The sequence below is a fragment of the Pezoporus wallicus genome, unplaced genomic scaffold (genome assembly GCF_028554395.1).
Source record: "Pezoporus wallicus isolate ANWC-B61680 ecotype Strahan unplaced genomic scaffold, APGP_CSIRO_Pwel_v1 contig_6966, whole genome shotgun sequence".
NCBI lineage: Eukaryota > Metazoa > Chordata > Aves > Psittaciformes > Psittacidae > Pezoporus > Pezoporus wallicus.
This window is the reverse complement of record NW_026639746.1, coordinates 1,981,074-2,002,251: the sequence shown is the minus strand read 5'-3', so window position 1 is coordinate 2,002,251 and position 21,178 is coordinate 1,981,074. Positions and strand designations below refer to the sequence as shown.

The 21,178-nt window shown below is 36.6% G+C and overlaps 1 protein-coding gene across 3 annotated transcripts; it reads left to right on the top strand.

Annotated features, from left to right (window-relative positions):
- The first annotated feature begins 427 nt into the window (after nucleotides 1–427).
- MLC1 (modulator of VRAC current 1) lies at nucleotides 428–20,250 on the top strand. 3 transcript variants are annotated; one of them, XM_057415818.1, is made up of 13 exons: nucleotides 428–514; nucleotides 1,029–1,167; nucleotides 1,861–2,044; nucleotides 4,165–4,254; nucleotides 6,508–6,561; nucleotides 6,650–6,751; nucleotides 12,269–12,370; nucleotides 13,301–13,372; nucleotides 13,850–13,966; nucleotides 14,883–14,939; nucleotides 16,024–16,146; nucleotides 17,594–17,761; nucleotides 19,683–20,250. In XM_057415818.1, exons 3-13 carry the CDS (start codon nucleotides 1,865–1,867, stop codon nucleotides 19,755–19,757), a joined length of 1,140 nt encoding a protein of 379 aa, XP_057271801.1. In that variant the 5' UTR covers nucleotides 428–514; nucleotides 1,029–1,167; nucleotides 1,861–1,864; the 3' UTR covers nucleotides 19,758–20,250. The 3 variants fall into 3 exon arrangements, with proteins under 3 accessions (XP_057271801.1, XP_057271802.1, XP_057271803.1); XM_057415819.1 differs by lacking the exon at nucleotides 428–514 and adding an exon at nucleotides 702–720; XM_057415820.1 differs by lacking the exons at nucleotides 428–514; nucleotides 1,029–1,167 and adding an exon at nucleotides 1,319–1,342.
- The last annotated feature ends 928 nt before the right edge of the window (nucleotides 20,251–21,178 follow it).

Sequence of the window (21,178 nt, the reverse complement as noted above, 5' to 3'; positions counted from 1 at the left end):
GCAAACCAGTACCTAGCATTCATTGAAAACAGAGGGCTTAATTACTTATTTGCTTGGCTACAGTCTTTTTGCCCCTTTTCCTAATACAGTTTACAGCTGTGTCTGGTGCTGTCGCTGATTTCCATATTTCAGTCTATTAAAACAACTGTAACATTTTAATATTCTTTCAGTATTGGCTGACATGACAAGAAGAACAAAATCTGCAGTCCTTACAAAGTGAGAAGTTGTGCTGTTCTGAAGTTTCTCTAGCATACTTTAAAGGTGATGCCCTTCAGAGTACTGAAGATTTGATTGTGTCTTGGATACAAGAGTTTTTAAAGTTTGGACAAAAGACCCTGTCATCGCTGTAGCTGTCAAGGTGCCAACATCTTCAAGATAAAAGCATTCTTTTCTTTTTTTTTTTTTTTCCCCATTGCCTAATAGGCAGCAGGACTGCATCCAACGTGCACTGGCCATTGCATGTCACTGCTGCCAGCTAGAGCTAAAATACATTGTTTAGTCATCATGGTGTTCTGTAAGTATGAATGTCAGCACAATTGGAGCATGCAGGGTTTATCTGGACACTCTAGAAAACTAGTGTTAGTTGAAAAAGATAGAGTTCTACAGTGAAGGTAATATTCTTGATAGATTTCTAACTCTTAACTTTCTAACCTCCCAACTGTTTGTGATACTTGAATACTTGAATTTTTATCTGCAGTGTATTTTAGGGGAAACTGCATTGTAAGTAGTGTTTGCTCTTTTGAAACAAGAACTGATTGTTGAATATTGTTATCATGGGCTGGTAGAATAACTGAAAATGGTAGAATGTGAAGGAGGTTTTTTCCTGAAGATGCCAAGTAAGGGATAGTACTCAAATAAAAAAGAGACTTGAAACTTTTTGAATTTGTTGGTCTGATTTGGAAGCAGCCCTATGAGAATGTAGTACCGTCATTTTCTAGTGTGTTCTGTTAATTAAAATTCAGGAGGCATTTCCCTGTTCCCTGGCTTAACTGAAGTTCTTGCTGTGCTTTTGTTCCGTATCTGAATAGATGTTGTTGAAAGCCAAAGTGTAAGGGAGAACTTTTCAAAGACGGCATGACTCACTGAACGGTGAGAATATCACAAAGTGTACAGGCAGCTGTGTTCACAGGACTGTTCTAAACTTGACAGTTAACTTTTCAGTTGAAGGTAAGCATGAAAGTTTTTAACTGTTGAAAAATCTGCAGTAACCTAATTCTAATATAAGGTACTCCTCAAGATATTTGAACAGATTGGCAATGAGATGAACAAAAAAGGGCTAAGTGAACGAGAGAAATGGTTGATACTGGGTAAATTAGAAACAGTTTGCTGTAGCTAAGTTACTGTAAGTATGTGAGTTCATCGGATTCACAGTGAAGTCTGACATTTTATATACCCGATAAGAAGTGTTAAAGTAAAATGGAAGTTAATATCTCATCCGGTTTAACTCTGCTTTCTGTCCTAGAGTTGTTTGTGGGGTTTTGTTTTTTTTTGGTTTTTTTTAAGAAAAAAGAAGATAAAAAATCTGTGGTTAGTTACCCTTAAACTAAGCACCTCCAAAATGGTTCTTAGATCTTGAAACAAAAGTCTATTATGGTATCACAGATACATAAACATTCATAATGCTGCATTGTTATGAATCATTGCTACAGGATGTAATTTATTTATAATATGCAAGTAAGTTGTTAGCATGGTTACATATTTGGAAATGTAAATACAGCTTGTTACTAAATATTGCTTTTATTTATTTTATTTTAAGTAAACAACCTGGAGTTGAGCACTGATCTGACTGTGTGAATTATATTTTTGGTCTTTCTTCATCATTTACATTTCCATTATTATTATTCAACTGCCTTTGTGAAGTGTTATGACCAGGGAAGAAGGTTACAGAGAAGAATTTAGCTATGACAGGATGCCAACTTTGGAGCGGGGAAAACAAGAGAATGGAAATTATATACCAGATATCAAATCCAGTGACCTCCAGCTATCAAAAAGGCTGCATCCGTGCTTTAGTTACAAAACATGGATCTTTTCTTTGCTGATGGGAGTAAGTACTTTAAATGATACAAGATTTAAGAATGTAGGTGAGGTCTTACTGCCCAGTAATCTGTTTTGTTCCATGTTGTTTGGGGACTCAAAGTTCCATCACTGGTAGCATTGAATATAAATGTTTGTACAGAAAGGAACATATTTAGCAAATTTAGAATGTAACGCTTAATTGATGAATGGTATTCTTCAGATAATTGCACTAATCAAAGATGCTATATGAAGGCTGATTTTTATTTTTATATTAATCATATAACATAAACAGAGATTAAGTGTGGTAGTGGTAAATATCAACCCATCTGTATGTATAAGCAGTGCTTGTTGGTAAAGGATGTAAAGTATCCTGATCATATGCATTCTTTTAACATATTTTTAACTGGTACAAGTACTTTACGTGCCATGATAGTATTGTCATTAAATTAATATGGCATTAAGTATACATATGGTACTTATCTGCCACATTAATCTTTCAGGGTTCCATAGTCATGTAGTTATTTGGTAGACTCTTCATGTAGTGAAGTATATACTTGTGTTTCTTACATGAACATCATGATGATGTGAAGATTTGTGTCACTGCTAGAATTGTAGGACTTGCCTGTACATCATGTGCTCCTTCATGTTCTGAGCCAAGTTAATTAAACTTCATTATAGTAATTAGAATTTGGTCTTTTTGTGTCAGCTCGTGTGTTTTGAAGAGCAATTTTTATTAAGAGCTGAAATATTTCGCTGTTAATACAGTAATTACTTGTTTTTGCACAGTGAGTAAAAGAATTGCCTTATTTTCATGGGCTCAGCTGAACATTTTTTCCTTTCTTTCAATCTGCAAAACGTAGATTTCCTTTCAGATGTAGTTACATTAAGAAAAAGAGCAAAAGAAGAGCTGCTTTCTTTGCATTAAATTGTCTCAATTGTCAAAGACAACAACTGATTGTAATTAACTTCCTCCTTTTTACTGAGTTGTTGTGAAAGATTGAGAACACTGATGTTTAATGATAATTTGCTAAAAGTCATTATCAAGAAACATGGATTTTATGGATAAATGAAAATACGATGTTATTAATAAACTAGTCCAATCCATTCCAATTTAAGTTTTCTCCCAAGTAGTTAATCTCCCTCAGCTCTTCTGAAAGACAGTGTCCAAAAAGTCTCTATGCTGAGCAACAGAAGTCATAGCGAACAGAACTCTACTTCAGGGAACAGTTTCAAACTGTAGAGTGACATCAACGTGGCTGCTAGTATGGGTTGTTCTTGTGCTGGAACAATTCACTGTGCTTCAAGCACAATTTCAAGTTGTGTTCTATAAATACTGTTCTTCCAGTCTGCCAGAATTCCCTGTGTGTGTGCTTATACACACACATACACTCTTTATTTTCTGTAATTTTTTGACAATGACTTTTTAAAGACCCCCCATAATTTTGTAACATGAAAAAATGCTTAAATAAAAGCCATTCTGTCTCTTATCTTCCCCAGCCACTTCAAAGAAATGCCTTCTTAGAAATGACAAGCAAAAAGAAAAATGTTAGTAGAATACACTGATCATTTGTTGTTGAGATTGTAACTGTGATAGGAAATAAACAGAAAGAGTTAGCAAGGGAACAGGAGTTGGAACATTAATGGGTGAGCAACTGGAGCAAAGCAGGAAGAGAGCTTGGGGACAGGCAGGCATGTAGATGGAAAAATTATCATTAAGTATCCTAATACTATTTTTGTTACTGTGTTCTAGTTGGTACCTGCCCAGCTGCCCATATGCTCAATGAATGTTGGTGGAACCAAGCAGGGAATGCAAAGTAGAGGTTTAGCTGAGGCTTCTGAAACATTTTTACGCCTGAACACTGCAATTACCTTTTGAGCCTTTTATTAGGAATATGCCAAATCAGGGCACAGTGCTTGACTCAGACATGATTATATTGTTCAGTATTAAGTCCTGGTAACCAGCAAAATGTCATATCCAGGACTCAGCATGTTTTGATATTTTCCTTCAAAATTATTCACACAAAGACTGCATTATTAAATGTTCATCAGTAGCTTAATTTGAAAGGAGTTACTGATTTCTATCTGACCAGTTGCTTTTTTTAGAAAATATTTTATTCATATTGATTTATCTTATTTGTTACTTTGCAGACTTGCCTCCTTATCACTTCTGGATTTTCACTATATCTGGGAAATATTTTTCCATCTGAAATGGATTACTTACGTTGTGCAGCAGGTTCAGTAAGCATTCTTAATTATTTGCTGTGGCCATTTGTCAGCAAAATCAATAGTAAATAATTTTTGTAGGTTTATTATCTTTTATTCTGTCTTTTTACTACTAACCTCATGGACGATTTAATTCTATTCATTAAAAGAGTTTTCATCTCATGGTTAAAGGAATAAAGGTTGTCATAAAGATAACTGGTTTGTGCTCCCATTTTTGTTAACCAGCTCACCATTGGCATGGGGTAGTTAACTGCATGAATGTTTTTTTTGTGCCTGATTCTAAGAAAGTTTTACAAATTTTTGCATTGTTATGTATCTGGGGAATTTCCTGGCTAACTGTTATCAGAATGTATTTCAGATTGTATTTTGAAGTATTACTTATTCAGTTTATTTTGCTGTAATATCCAAGTACTGAAGCAGACTAAAGTTCTCTTGAATATTATTATTTTATTAGTAAAATATGCTTTAAAAATGTCTGACATTTTCCAAAGTCCAGTATTTTTTACTATATTTTTAGGGACTCCTTTTTTTTTCTTACTATACGTATATATGCTTGATCTACAGATCTGTGTGCATCAGATGAGTCTGATGTACATATTTTGTTCATGGCAGGATTCTGTTCTATCATTGTTATTTTCACAACTTGATTTGCAGATCTGTTTTAAGTTAGGTGCAATACCAATGTTTTACTTAAACATGTCCCGGCAGTGAATAAGTTGCTGCTTATGTTTCTGCTAGAGATGTTAGAATAAAGTTGAAGTAATTTTTGATGTTAGTATCTTCACTGATGTGTTATTCTCTGCCATGTTAGTTGCTGAGATGTCTTTTTTTCTGCCCCAAATCTTGTATCTTTGAACTTTGTATTTATTGAGAATTTCCAAAGATCTGGCAGATGCAGAAGGTTATCATGTTGGGTTTGAAAGCCTTGCTATGGATGAAGATGTGCACATTTGGATGTCTGTGAGCAAGATGGTACAGCTCCTACTGTTGGATTTTGGAGTCAATATAGTTGTAAGAGCCTAGAAAGCTGTATAGCCAGCTGGCCACTAAGTATGTAGTTCAGCATGAGCTGAATTGCTCTCTAGATTACTTAAACATCTTGATTAGTAGTAAGATTTGGTTGCCTAAACATAGTCACATAGTGTTCCTGAGACCCTAGGGTGTCCAGGACATTAAAAGATGTTTTAATTATGTTAAGTACAGGTCATTTAGGCATTAGGGAAGTGTTGCCAAGGACTTTAAATGTTGATATTAATCAAGTTATAGTGGTTCCATTGTTGGCCAGTCTCAACACAGTTCTGAAGAACTTTGTAAAAACTGATCTATTGAGTCAAAATACACTCTAAGAATTGTGCCTGGGATCTCCACTATGTTCAGTAGGAACCCTGTTTCTAAACTTAAGGGCAGAGCTAAATGGAAAAACTATGCCTAAGTGAAAAGTTTTACAAAGCAATTTCAAAGCCCTTAGCTATTGCCCACCACAATAGATACAGTACCATTACAGGTCCAACTCTATCTTACACAAATTCATAAAGTTACAACAATTCTAATAAGAAAAATAAAAATATATTCAACTAAAAAATCATATTTCATGTTAAATAATGAATTATATAAAAAATGCTGTATTTCTTTACAGATGTCTTTGCAGACATCTTTACACACATCTGAACACTAATGCCCTTAAGTTCTGATGTCCTTAAGCACTGATGCCTTTAAGCACTAATGCTCTTAAGCTCTGCCCTTAAGTTTAGAAACGCAGTTCCTAGTGAACATAGTGGAGATCCCAGGCACAATTCTTAGAGTGTATTTTGACTCAATAGATCAGTTTTTACAAAGTTCTTCAGAGCTGTGTTGAGACTGGCCAAATTTTAACTTACACAACTATGACTTTGTCTGTTTAAAATAGTCTGGAGGCCCAGTTTGGGAGTAGCGGGTATTTTTCTTTTGCTCGCAGATCTCTAGGCCTTCTAGAGTTAATTTAAACTAACAAAGGCATGAGAAGCCTCATGAAAGACTTTCTTTCTTTTACTCATCACATTGTTCTGGGTAGCTAGTCAAAACTGAGGGGTGTGGAGAGATATGGATGGATACGGAATCCACTGGTTATAATTAATGAGCTCAGACAAGAGTGAAACTTCCCTCAGAGTTTGTGATCTTCTCTTTCTCCAAGTGAAATATGAATTCAGACCAAATAAATGTATATATAGAAATATGTATAAAAACCTTTGTGCAGAATATCCCACTAGTCTTCTCTTTTCATTTTTCCAGTGTATTCCTTCAGCAGTTGTGAGCTTTGCTATAGCAAGGAATAAAATTAATGTGGTAAGTATATTTTACTATCAGTTATCTCCCCCCACTCGCCCCTGGTGGTTAAAATGAGAAAGAAACCCATTCTGAAACTTTTTTTCAGATACCCAATTTTCAAATTTTGTTTGTCTCTACATTTGCTGTTACAACAACGTGTTTAATTTGGTTTGGATGCAAACTTGTCCTCAATCCATCAGCTATAAATGTAAGTTACTGAAACAATTCCTAATTATGCTACATTGATTTTTGTTAAAAAAAAGGTGGTGGGAGTTGGGTGGATATTACACATAATTACGTTGTCAGCACCCTGATATTCCTGCTTTAGTCTATGAGGAGTTCATCTAGGAGTAACTTTACTTTTCTGAGTAAGGCAAGATTGGAAACTTGACATTGGAGATGAAAATTTACATGTCTAAAAGACACATGATGCAGATAATTTAGAGGAGATAAATATGGAAACAACTTTCCTGTCTTTTATTCAAAGTTCAAACCCATGAATTAAATCTTCAAATGTGATCCAGTTTTATTCACTGACTTTATTTTTCTACTGGCTATAGCAAGTTTTGGTGTGTTTTTTTGTTTGGGTTTTTTTTGAAAGAGTGGATTCAGAAGAGAAAATGGAAAATGAATTAGTAGCTCATTTGTAGATTAGCCAGCTTTTAGGGATGAATTGTACTGAAATGAGAATATGTCCAAACAGTGCTGCTTCTAGGACATTTAATCATCAGATTAAGTACAATCCTTTCTTGGATTTTCTTTAGTGGATAGTTTTGTTTATGAGGCCACCAGCAAAGGAACTTTTGATGAACATTTTTCTTATACATCATCAACAAAGAGAATGAAGCAGTTTTGTCATTTGAAGCACACATATTTCATGCTGGGAAGAGTTAACTGTGTTTGAGTCACAAGCGTTGGTAGTCTGAGCAGAACAGTAGTGCTATAGGGTGGTTTTGTTACTTCTTTTCTTTCTTTTGCTATGGTAAAATGTCCTGAGACCTCTGTACTACATAAGGCTATTACATGTATGAGTGTATAACATAGTGATAGGTATTATCATTATTATTGATGAATATTCATAATAAGACTCGCAGAAGAGCAGTCCTCAGTACACTGGCATACATTTCATATAAAGGTTAATGACTACTCTCATGTGCTGTTGTTCAGTTCTCCCATCATATCAGCTGTTGTTGAAACCAAGAGCTCAGCAGTAATAAAGGATCCCTATAATAATACAGCAAATTTGAATTAGTGTTAGTAATGAAAGATTTTTCTCATTGGAAACCAGTGCAGAGATAGAGTATGCTTTGGAGTTATTTGTGCTATTTTAATACCATCACAGAAGCTGAACTTTTAAATTAACTGTGTTTACTTTCCTTTAGGAAGTGCAGTATATTAGGCCAATACTTACAAACCTGCATTTTAAATTAGATAACTAAGTTTAGCTTCACATGTCTATCTGTGCAGCTAGCCTAATTTTCAGAGAGGTGGAATCCTGCAGTCAAGGAGAGCTGTGAAGATTTAGCACTCTGGACAGTCAGATCACTTGAATTCAAGCAGTACTGGCTTTACAGGTGGCAGTTTTGCCCTGTGTTTGATGGGACAATGTCATGGTCCCCTGCGTTCTGTGTGTATCTCAGGACAGCTTACGCCAGTCAATTCTTTGCACAGCCTTTCCTATCTTATTGCTAGTGTAGCAGTTCATGCATTTGCCCCCTCAAGTGTCTTAGGCTGTTGGAACTGAAGTAATCAGAAGACAGACTTGGGGGTATTGCCTTTTCCCTTTTCCTTCTCTTTCTTGGTAGAGAGTTCAAATATTAGAAACCAGTCCAAGCACTCTGGGAGAAACCAGCAGAGAAGTACGACTGGAGACTACTAGACCCTTTGCATTCCTTTCCCCTGGTAGACAGGATCACAGTGCTGTTGGGACAGTGGAGGGATATGTCTGCTCAGGAAAGGTGGGCCCAAAGGATGCATTTTGCCACCACAGCAGTTTTTTATATCAAAGAAATAGTCCCAGTGTGATAAAATCAGTTTTGCATATGCTTTTGAGAAGCTTTGAGCTGGCGCTGGGTTTAAGGGCTAAACTTCAGCTGCATACTTTTGGAGTAGTTTTTAGATTGCATAAAAATTTGCATTTTCTATTTTTAAATATTAAAAGCTTTTGTATTTTCAAGGCAGACGAAACCATTTGAAAAAAGGTTATGTTAGACTGGAAAAGTGACAATTTATAACAAGGCAAATTCTCTCTGTGGCAAATGTTAAAATGTTAGTTGTCTGCAATAGCATACACAAGATATCTTTGGTTTTGTGGTTTTAATTTTTTTCACTCCTGATTGCGTGCCCATGCCATGTCATTGATCACTGAACAAAGATATGTCAAGATAACTGTGCAAAGCTGGCTCTGAAGACTTTTTGAAACTTTCTGAGTTAAGAGTTACTCATGGTGCTGACCCTCTTCTTTGAAGGATCCTGTTTCAGTGGGACAGTCTCACTGTTTGGCAGCTCACTGCCAGCTGTTTTCCATTGCCCATGTGGTACAAAGAAAATGTAGGATACCATCTCTAAATGTTCTTTCATCATCGCATTTATTTTCCCTCCCCATGGGAAACTGCACAAGAAAATAATACTTGGTCTGATGTGAAATCACTGCCTGTAGTTTAAAAGCAGTAAGACTCATAAAAAGGTTAAGTCTATCCAATCAAGGCAATTCACATTTAACACCCACCCCACCCTCCTTATAAACAACCTGGGTAATTCTTCATTAGTGTTACTTATCTTGATGGATAACTCTACAAAATTACTTTAGATAAATGGAATGCAAGATACAAGACACATCCTAGGCTGTGACTCTGTGACACCATTCCAGTAGGGTGCAGTTCTGTAGTTAGTGTGCGATAGATGTGAAGGATGGATAGAATGGGTATATATAAACTGTCACTGCTGCCATTCGGTTACTTCCCAGCTCTCAGTAGGAAGCCTGATAGCTGAAAATGAGTGGAACCTTGTGCATGCTGGCCACTGCAACTGAAAGTGTCCGGATCTTGAACGGAATTCAAATTAACTCCAAATTGAGTACATACATTTATTGTCCCCTGGCAAGTTAAGTGTCTGTACCTCCATTGTAGTCGAGATGATACAGTCACTGGGGCTCTGCAATACAGTCTTGTTTGCCTTGGCATAGATGGCTAAGGCAGGATTCTGTGACCTGAACCTAGATATCTCTCATTTTAAAAATGCTGTGACATATTCTGCCTGAGTGCTTCTTCTAGTCTGGGTAGGTGGGATTGTCCCATCAATTTTGTGTCATACATCCCATTTATGCAGGCATGTCCAATATGCTGGAGTATTTCAAATGGCATTAGCAGCCAGTATAATTGAACCTCACCTCTAGCAACTGGTTTGTCCAGTAGCTTTTGTGGTTTCCCCTCTTGTGTGTGTAGACTGGGTCTCCACTGGCAGTAGTGGAAGTGTAGGCAATGTGGGTGCACACAGATACTGAAGTGCAGGTGCTTGATTTGGTTACCTGACCATAAGCATTTGTCTCCATTAGGTATGGGCTCACTTATCCTGCCTTGCTCCAGCCACTGGTCCAAGAAGGCTTCAGTCTCCTTTAGGTCACTTGTCATTATTTGCCAGACCTGTGCAGTTGTCTTCAAACATCTGTAGGATATCTTAAATCATATCACAAGTATATATGTAAGCAACTACATTGAACTTTAAATGATTTAAATTTGAAATTTAATTCAACCTTTTCATACATTTTCAGAGAGCCATGTTTTTAATACCTGGTGCAGATTCAGAGTAAGTTGGATTAGTTTTGCTAATCTACTACTTTCTACCCAGTTGCACTTGCATTTTCCTTAGTCATGGAAGAGGATTAGGGACACAGTTTACTTGGTTCTCTGTATCCAGTGGTAGATTTTATGTACAATGGTAGTTGTAGAGAGAATTTTCTTCAGTGCTTAAAAATCTAACGTTGAATTTCCCATTGTTACAGATGGTATAAAGAAGTACTTCTAGCTTTAGTTGTATTTGTGTTAAAAAAAATAACAAACAAACAACAAGCAACAAACCAGAACAACTAAACCACCTAAACTCCAAAACTGGAGATATTTTCATTTTTGTCTAAAGGCATTGAACTAATTTTACAAGTGGAAGGCTCTTTCTGATGTAGACATGTCGTATCAGAAGAAAACATATTGGAAAGATAAAAGTTAAATTAAAAATTTTGATTTATTTACTGTTACTTTGCCAGTTTCTGTTACTTACTTCCTATACGTAGCACTAAAGGAGCTAGTCAATCCATGTAGTTACAGTGCTGGACTCAAACTTGTATGTCCCCTTGGCACTGCACTGTACAGCGTGGCCTTGCTGGCCCACGTCAGTACCAGCACTATGTGTCAAAACACATCGAAATCGCAGGAATTTACATGCTGGATTAAATTGTTCTGCAGGCCACATGTTTGGCACCTTTTGCCAAATAATATCTTCATTCTTTATGCCAGCACTTTCCCTAGAAGCTTACTGCTATGACATTTATTGCTGTTAATGCCTCTAGTACAACTGTACATTGTGTTGTGTAATGCAAGGCACATAGTTCTAGTTATGATTTCCTGAGAAGGATGGTTTTCAATGCCCCCAAAAGCCTCTCAAATCTGCCACTTACGTTCTTTTTCAAAATACATGTGCTACAAGATACATGCCAGAGAAAAACTGAAATTCAGTCATCTATAAAGCAGGTCTGACATGAAGGAGCAATCTAATTTTGTTCTAAGTCATTGAACAATGGTTTGCTATAATTGCATAGGTTCTGGATGGAGTCAGTTGTCCCTAAACTTGTGGTACTTTGCCCAATGGCCTGAACTAACCACCAAATGTTTTCTTGGGCTGCCAGTGGAAAAACATGGTGGTTTTGAAGACAAGAGGGAGATTCTACTGCTTAACTTGTGTGTCTCTAGAAAATGATTCAGCCCATGTGTCTGCCTCTTTCATGAGATAATAAGGAACCAAAGAGAAATATTAGGTGTTACATTCACTAGTTGTCTCCTGAAGATGAGAAAGATGCCAGGAAGAATGGCAGCATCCATGTTTCAATATTGTAGTGTGTTAGACCTGCAAGAGTTTTGGTGGCACTAAGAGTATTCATCAGTGTTCTGCTAGGACTAGGTAGAGCACAGACCTAGGATTCTTGGCCCAGTTCCTTGGATTGTGCAGTCATTCAGCATTAGACAGTGTATTGCACCACTTGGATTACAGCATACGGGTTAGGATCCTGTGACCCTCTTTCCCCTTTGCAATGGATTGCCTTAGCACCTGGGCTACTCGGGCTTGCTTTTGTTTGTCCTCTTTCTGTTCCTGTGAATCTTCCAAGATCTCCTGCAGTGTTCCGGTTTCACATGGAAGGTCTTGCAAAATGCAGATGTACCCAGCAATCACCCCGTTGTCATTAAGTGCTCTACTGGAAGACAGTGATAAAATTTTCAGGCAGAATATTCAAATAAATGTTGATTTATTAGGATGTGCATTCTGGGCATTATGTAGACAGATAAGTGTTGTCCTAGAAATTCATCAAGAACAAAGAAAACAGCAAGATATTTAATTAATAGATATGTCTGAATGTCACAGAAAATTGACAGCCTCTTGAATTCTGCTAGACCCTGCCCCCTCCTTTATTTTTAATATAAAAGATGTAACTCATTTATGTCTGGGATTTTACTGACAGATAAATTTCAACTTGATTCTACTTATTCTGCTGGAAATTTTCATGGCAACTACTGTGATCATTTCAGCTAGGTCTACTGAAGACTGCTGTACGAGAAAGAAAGTAGGTATCTTTAAGGATTAAAAATGTCTTTAAAAATGTCTTTCTGGGTTTATTTTTTTGTGTGTTAACAAGTACTGGATTTTCCTGTATTACATACTTAGACAAGTTACTGGCAACTCCAGTATATACTTCATATTATGTGGTTAAACTAGATTTGAAGAATAAATAAAAGTACTGTACTAAACAGTAATAGTATATTCTATCTTTAGCTGTGTAAAGGGTCCTGTGCAAAATGTCTTGTTGAAATTATACAGCACTGGGTTCTTCGAATATCTTGTGGCCTGGCAGATGTTTTAGTTCTGTTTTGTAGAACAAAACTTAATGCTGTATGAAACATTAGAGTACTGTGACTTCTATTTATACAAGAGATGCCTTTTCGAAGCCTGAAGTGGGGATAGTATTTGTCATGTATACCACAATGAATATTGGCTCAGGATTTGGAGCAATAGGTGAAAGTTTCTTTAGTCACAAGTGCTCTCCCAGATTCCACCCTCATTTTTACACAGCAGTAGTTCTTTTAGGTAATAATGAAGCAAATGTGCCATGTCATTTTGTGTTCCAGTGGAAGCCTTGCTTGCTAGATAAAACTCATCTAATGTCCTGACCTCCTTCAGTTGCTGCTTAACCACATCAGTAAAATCTGAAAGCTCAGGAAGAAAGTATGTGTGTTTAAGGTGGAAAGGGGAGACGAGATGACAATATTTGATTGTTGAATGGTAGTTGTGCAACAGCTAATCTGGGACTACCTTATTTGTTTTAATGTGACTGATGTGGTCTAGCACTGGTGAACACCATGGTATGTCACCGTAATCTCTCATGAGCCAGACACTGCATGCCACCGTTAGGGTCTGTAACAGGTTGTACAGGATATTAGAAAGAAATGTATTGCTTTGTATATTTTTTGATCATGATTTTTTTATTCCCCTCTAGAATACTGCATATGACAGTACAATCGTTTTGAGCAATGTCAGCTTTCCTACTCGAATTCTGAAGTCATACTCGGTAAGAACAGTGTTGTTTTCTTTCATTAAATCAATTTGTTCTTTCATCTTCCTAAGTGCTAAGGTGCTTTAAAGCTAGAAAAAAATCAGCATAAGTTTTTTAAAGTAAGAACAAGGACAAGAAATGAGAGCTGTATCTTAAAATATTCCTTTTTAGAATATTACAAGATAAATATAACAACAGCCATGGGTAATAGGAATGCAACAATGTAATGACTTAAGGATGAATAGTATAAATGGAGCTCTTGTTCAGTGGAGCTAATAAATGAGAGCATAATTATGTATAATGAGGCTGATCTTATTTTCACTTAAGTCAGGTGGAGTTTTGCTATATTTTACATCTGAAGAACACTGACTTCATATATAGCTAATAGCACAAACACATTTTTTTCTCCCAGTGAGTTCCTTTCTATGTGCGAATAGGAAATTTGGTGTTCAAATGCACTTTTAATAATTTGTGTGCTCTTCTTTGGTTTAGGTGATTGAGGTGATTATAGGAATTTCATCAGTATTTGGTGGAATAATTGCTTTGAATATGGATGTTCTAGTCTCAGGTCCATATCTTTCAGTAACATTCTTTTGGATTTTAGTTGCTGTAAGTAGTGCAAAATGAAGGTACTCTTTTAAAACAATGTCTTTGACCTCTTTTTTTCTTTTTCCCCTTTCCCTACTGGAATATTTATTTGGCCTTAATAGTAATTGGCACTTGCTGCTAACCAAATGAATTAGTGCTTCAATATACTTAATGTACTCATGCAATACACTTGTTCTATTTTGATTTACAGTGATTTGTTTCTTATAAAATATTTTGATACATTTTCAGTCCTCAGTTCAGTAAAATGGAAATGAGCTGTATAACAAGGATATTAGAAGTGAAGTATATCCAAATCCTAGGTTTTAGGACATTTCAGGCTATAAAATAAAAGTTGAGTGTAGTTTCAGTGTGGTAGAATCCTTAGAACATTGTCTTTAGCCTGTCAGACTTAACTGTCTTAAAAGCTTGAGACTGTGCTTGGTAACCATTGTCACTAATAACAGCCTGTAGCTAGGAGCAGTGGATTCTAACAGATGCTGTGCTGCCCTGCTTGCCACAGATTGAACCAGTTGAGAAAGAAGACAGTGACCATTAGATTTATATATGGCTCCTATATCTGGAAAATCCCTCAGCATGAAGTAGAAAAGATAATAAACAGGTTTTTCAGCCATCAGAATTAACAAAGTTCAGTATGGTTTGTTAGATTTTTATGTAGAAGTGTCAGGTTTTGAGGATAATCATATTTCATATGTGTAGTTTTAATACATGGTGCTCATTAAATGCAGGTTAAGAAGTGAAGATTAGTTTTATCTTCATTTGATTAATTGATTTCTAATACTGTCATAATAAGTCTATATAGTTTTACCTTTTCAGGAAGTGTAGGATGTGGTTTGTGACTAGTGGGAATTACTGTAACTCAGTTGTAATTTTTGTGATTTTCAAGTATGTAAATATTTTTTTACGCTTTTTTTATTAGTGCTTTCCAAGTGCTATTGCAAGTCATGTAGCTGCTGAATATCCAAGTAAATGTCTGGTAAGTGTGTAAAATTCTTTGATTTTGTCATTAGAGTGGAATAATGCTAAGAAAGTTTGCCTGTGGTAAGTGAGCATTAATCATATTTGCTCACTTGTTTTTAGTTACTTATACAAAAAATGACAGAAATAGGTAGCATGAGTGTAAGCTGATATTCCTGAAAAGAAATCCAGTATGTCTTTTGGAGACTTGTTTCCACCAATTCTAGAAAATAATTCAAAGGTCTGTAGTTTTGGTTTTTTTTTTAAACTGGCTCTTTGGGAATGGATACTATGATAGGAAAGCAACATACCTCATGGTATGGCCAGAACTGTGTTCATGCTCCGGAGCTGAGGTCCTGTCTGTTCTATTCTCCTTTCATTAAGAGCTGTGGTTTCTAAAAGAAAAAAATGAGGTGTGCAGGGTTCTCTGGACCTAGAACGTATTTTAAAGAAGTTCTTCATCTGCAGGACTAGCAAGAAGGACTAACAATGTTCAGTAGAATGCATTTATTCCTTGACTGTCCCAGATGTGTAGTTAGGCCTCCTTAAAACATCTGTTCTAAGTAATAGTCATGTAACCATATTTAATTTAATAATTGTGCATAACCACAACTGAAGTGAGAATTTGACCCTGTGGGGATGATATTTGAATGAGAACTCGGCTGCTATTGTACAGCAGTACAATATTTGCCTCAAAGCACTCAAACTTATTTACATAGTTATTTTAAGTTGTAAGTCTGCAGTATCTGCTGTTAATTCTCATTACTGCATACAAGCTGAAGAATACATGATGCTTCTATGCTGGCGCTCTAAACTGGGTATTGCTTCTTCTATCTGCATATAAAAGAAACTTTTAAAATCAAACAAAAACCCCATCATCCATATTAAATGAAAAACGAATTACAAAACAACCGTATTTTGCCTAGAAAACTTAATGTATTCAAAGCTTGCTTCTGTATCTCCATGCAGTGTGGATGACTTTTAATATTAGTCTCATATATTTACACAATTCTGTTATGCTTACTTCAAGGAGATGTAGCTTACAAACCAAAATGCTAACTTTGTTTTTATTCTTGTTTAACATTTATTACCCTTTTTTTTAGGTTGAGGTTCTGATTGCCATCAGCAGTGTTACCTCTCCATTGTTGTTTACTGCTTCTGCATACTTATCCTTCAGTATCATGCAAGTTGTTGACATCTTTAAAAATTATCCACCTGCTGTTAAAGTATGTATTTTTATGCAATTGAAAAAATTAACATCTGTCTATTACAGTAGCAACACAAGAATGAATTAGGAAGTATAAGAAGACAAGGTACTGCATTATAAAGATTGCTAAAATGTTACAGAAATTATTCAGAGCTCTTACTTAAGTAATGATAAAATTTTGTGTATGTTAAATATTGTAGACCCCCCCCCCCCCCCCCCCCCCCCCCCGAATTACAGCTTTAAAGAAATGGGATATTATTCTAAAGAATCAGTAAAAATAAAATGTAATATGCTGGACTCCTTGAGGTTTTTATAAATTCATAGTATATAAATTACAGATTCTGGATTCACTTGAGGAATGTATTTTTCCTGTTTCTTAGGATGTCTACCAACAGTTGGGATCATAAGCTTATACCTGAAATCATTCTAAAGCCTAGACTGGGGCAGAGAAAAAAAAAAGTTTGCAAATCTTAAGGCATTTCATTATGAAGTGTTACCTGTGCATTGCTGAAGAGCTTTCTAGGGCTTTACCATCAAAGTGTTTAGCAAAGCACTTTGAAGAAAGTGATGGCCAAGGGAGCATTTATGGGGGTTAAAATAGTGTCAGTAAGAGTCTTGACTCGTAGTACATGCTAGTCCTTAAGTAGTCTTGCAATTTTAGGAGAGAGAAGATGTTTATTAGACTGAGATCTTAGCGACTGGAAAACCAGCTTTGGAGTATGTGATCCTGTTCTGTTACTGGAGGAGCATAACATGTTGGACCTCAGGAAGTGGCCACAGCTTACATGTTCTCTGTAAATAGCTTCTCCTGTTGCACATGTTGGAGACAGAACACTGGACAGTTGGTGTGACCCTGCAGAGCATTTCTTACATTCTTAGGCTACTTCTTGTCTGAATGCAGCAAGTGAGAGCTGCTCTGCAAAGGAGGGTGAACAATGGAGCAGAAGGTGGCAGCAAGGCAGACAAGGGCAGTGACCTCCTTGTGCAGTCCTGCAGTACCCCCAAAAAAAAGAAAAACAAGGCAGGTCTGGACAAGCAGGTTCAGCCACTAGTTCAGTGATTGCCAGACAAGTCCATAGTAGTGTGGCAGATCCAAGGTCAGCCAGGAATTCAGGTCAGCAGGGAAGGGTCAGAGCCAGCAAGGCACAGGGCCAGCTGTGACATTGCTCAGGACAGAACCAGCAGCGAGGCTCTATATATTTGAGAATGGTTTTCTCAATTCTGTTCTATTTCTAGAGGAAAAGATCATCTGTCAAATTAACATTTTGCTAAAAATTACTGATCTGTTCTACTTTGAGCAAACTTGGGCATTCAAATTTTAATTAAAGCTTCACTTTGCAATAAACTGTAACATATAATTTGAGTTAAAAAATGAAATCTAGATACAAATCCCAAGAATATGGAGCTGGGAACAGCAGAAAATACTTTATTCGAGTAGTTAACAACATATTCTTATCTGTTTTCAGCAATCGTATGATGTACTTCTGTTGCTTCTGATGTTGATGCTGCTAATTCAGGCATGCCTTACTATTGGAACTGTAATACAGTGTGTAAATTACAAGACAAAAATGAAACTACACGATTCATCATGGACAGCATCACAGGTTAAAAAACAGGAATTCAGAGCAACAGAGGTATGTATTTATACTCATTATAAAATCTAAAAACCTGTATTTTATTTTTTTTTAGTGCTTTGGGTTACTTAATTCAGATCACACTGAAAAGCTGGTCTATAAGACTGTGAAAATGTTCATGCACTGGGGAATTTTGTAATAAATGGATAATATTTTGGTGGTCAAATGGTAACTGGGGCATGACAGACACAATAGCTGTAAATCTGTGACGAGTCCTGTTAAAACAGCTGTAAGGTTAAACCCCCATTTTGTTCTTACTTGTAGTATGGGCTCCCACTTAGAGATGAGGCTCATCATTGTACTAAGATAAAATGATGGTCCTACTCCACAGATCCATAATGGCTATTTATATGTCAGAATGAAGTTACAGAGAAGATGATGGGCCTGTGTGACCATGTTCTGATAATGAGAAAGCCAACTATTAAGAAAGGAACGGACTTTTAAATGTGAACAGAAATTTTTGGCTGTGGAATAAGAGCACTTTTCCAAGACCTGCTGTGGGGGAGTGAATTTACTAAGCTGAGGTAGTGCTCTTAATCTCCCCAAACTTCAAATGGGAAGAGTTAGGAACCTGGAGAGTAGGAACAGCAGTGGGCAAGCTGAGTGAGTGGCTGCCTGTGCTGGGCAGTATGAAGTAGTGCACAGAGAAGCATACCTGGAATCCCAGGTCTCAAGATCAGATTTGATTTCCTTCCATTTCCTTCTGCAACTACATGTTCAAGCTGTCATTTCAGAGACAGATATGGCAAATACTTTTTTTAGAGCCTGGTGGTGCCAGTATTACTGTTACCACTTTTCATGTAGTCATTTGGGCCTGGAGTGCTATTTCAGGGATTGGGGGAACCCAGCTTTCTTCAGCATGCAGAGGTTAACTGTACCCATCTCCTAGCACAGCACTGTAGCCCTTAGGCTTTCCTTACCTCTGCTGTATGGAGCAAAGCACCATATCCTTAAAGACTAGGGGAGAGTAACTCAAGTTAGCTGGATGCTTACTGCATGGCCCAGCACCAGAGAGTGTGCTGGATTCAGTCCCTGTGCTAGAAAGAGCATCTGCCTTGAAACAGCACTGGATAGAAAGCATTGAGAACAGAGACTGAAATTAAGTCATTATACAGCTGGTAATGGAAAGTGGAAGCTGTGTATTTATGTCCCTTCAGGTTGCTAGAGCATTCGGTGTAGCTTGCCTGTGTTCTCCATCTGTGTCCTGAGAGTTATGTTGTGCATGAAGGATGAAGCACTCCTGCAACTCATAGTTTGGAATGTAGGGCATGGCACAGCTAAATAGATTTATTTGGGGGATTGTTTCTGAAAGTACTGCTAGTTTGTGAATCACTGAGAAACTGTGTGTGAGTTAAATGCTAAAAGGAGCATTTTGTCCAGGATAGCAACACCTTTTTGCTTACCTTTTAGTATTTAAACACATGAATAATGAAACAGATGAAGTTGTTAGCCCTGCTGGCTTCTCAGAAGTCTGTGTTCTTAGGCAAGACCTTAGCTTGCGTGTATGTATGTAGGTAAATCTTACTTCAGTTGCACTGTAGGGAGTACTTCTGACTTCTGGTACTTCTGACTTCAGGGCAGTCTTCACAGATTTAGGTGCTAGTGCTTTCAGACACGTTTTGGCAAAAAACTTGAAAAAATGGCTCAAATTACATGTTTAAAATAGATATTTGGCCAAGTTTGTTTGTCCCAAATGTCTCAAGTATAATGCAATGTATGCTATTAAGTTTTGTATCAGAAATATGTGTTATGTAATATACAAAATTATGCAGTTTACAATGCATAGAATAATCTGTCAGCTCTGTAACTATTCATGTTTACATTCCCCTAGCTTCTCTCAGATATGTATTTGCTTGAACTTTGCTTTTAAACGAAAGCACTGTTTCACATTTCCATTTGTCTGAAATTTGTCTACTTTCAGGTTTCCAGTAATACCTTAAAGGATTTTGATAAAGACAAAGCCTGGAAAGCAGTTGTGGTGCAGATGGCTCAGTAGTTTGGATTCTGCAAACACAGACTATACAGTACAACCCAGTACAGTAAATCAACTGTTTGAATTAAGGCTTATAAACTTTTCAGTATATTATCAGTAATATGGTTACAGCAGTAGGAACCAAGGAATAATACAGTAAATAATGTGTCTCTCTAATAATTTTTAAATATATTGATAATATTTTTAACACATCTATCTTCTGTTGGTATCTGTATTCTAGTGTTGCTTTACAAGATACCTTTAGAAAAAAGATAATGAGTCATGGATTTATGCTGATGGCAAAGTAAAATATGGCAGTATGTAGTAGGCTTCACGTGTTTGCAGGAGATTGTTATAACTGCAGTTATGCAGTCAGGGTAACTGATAAATGCTTTTGTAAAGTTATGAGTACAAGTCATGATTGATATTTTTGCTTATACTTCACTTTTGTAGGAGTTGTAAAGTTGTTTTGCATGTCATTGCTTTTATATAAATAAAAGTCTTTATTATGTGGAAATTCAAGACTGTGGGTTGACATTTGAATTGGAGAGGTGAAAGCAGAATATTCTCTCCCATTAAGCTCCCATTTCTGGACTGTTAAAGAGGTAAGGGGCTTTTACTGTGAGCACAAGCCACAACATCTACTAGCCAAAAAACACCCAGAAAACCAAATAGAAGCGATTGGCCAAATAGCAGGAGATAATACTGATATTGAAAGAGTATTTTCATATATAAAAATGTATTTTTTGGTATGTTACTTTTCATTTATTTATTTTCCTAACTATCCTTAAAACTGACATAACCTAACTGCCCTTAAACAGGGGATATCCCCCATACAGACTGCCTTTTCCTCCTAGTTGAATTATATGTGTGATCATGTAGAATTTGAGTGCTATAGAAATTTCCATGTTAATAGGCTTTTTGGTGTAACTAGGGAAATAGCTGCTGATAAGTTAGTGGGGTGTTTTCATTGCTTTTCTGGTTTTATCCTTTTATTGGTAGTTTATGAGAGATTCTAGACATTGAATTTCATTATTTTTTAAATAACCCAAATAATTTTTTCAGAGCATGCTGCAAAGCTTCCCTCTTTGCTTTTAGGAAGGGGAAATAGAAAGGTACGTGCAGTGCAGAGCCCTTCAGGTACACTAACATGTTTCTTTTGGCTTTGGGAAAGCTGACAATTATTATGATATTTTAATACATAGAGTTTCAAGTTTAGAGCAGGGCTTATTTAGAGTATGTGTACTATTCCCCTCCAGCAGCTGAAAGTGGAGATTTTTATGAGGCTTATCAGCTGAGCTGACTCAGTGCTGAAAGGGGTTGTCTTCTCTGACCCCTTCCCTTGTGCTAGCCATGGCTGCTGTCTGATTAAACTTGCAGAAAATATATCAATTAAAAAAACAAAAATAGTTTCCTGCTGATTGAGCCAGTTTAGCACACTGCAA

Coding starts and splice junctions, on each gene's coding strand:
- MLC1 (XM_057415818.1), top strand. CDS start 1,865: ATGACCAGGGAAGAAGGTTACAGAGAAGAATTTAGCTATGACAGGATG. Junction 12,371..13,300: donor ACTGCTGTACGAGAAAGAAA/GTAGGTATCTTT, acceptor ATTCCCCTCTAG/AATACTGCATATGACAGTAC. Junction 13,967..14,882: donor TCTTTTGGATTTTAGTTGCT/GTAAGTAGTGCA, acceptor TTTTTTTATTAG/TGCTTTCCAAGTGCTATTGC.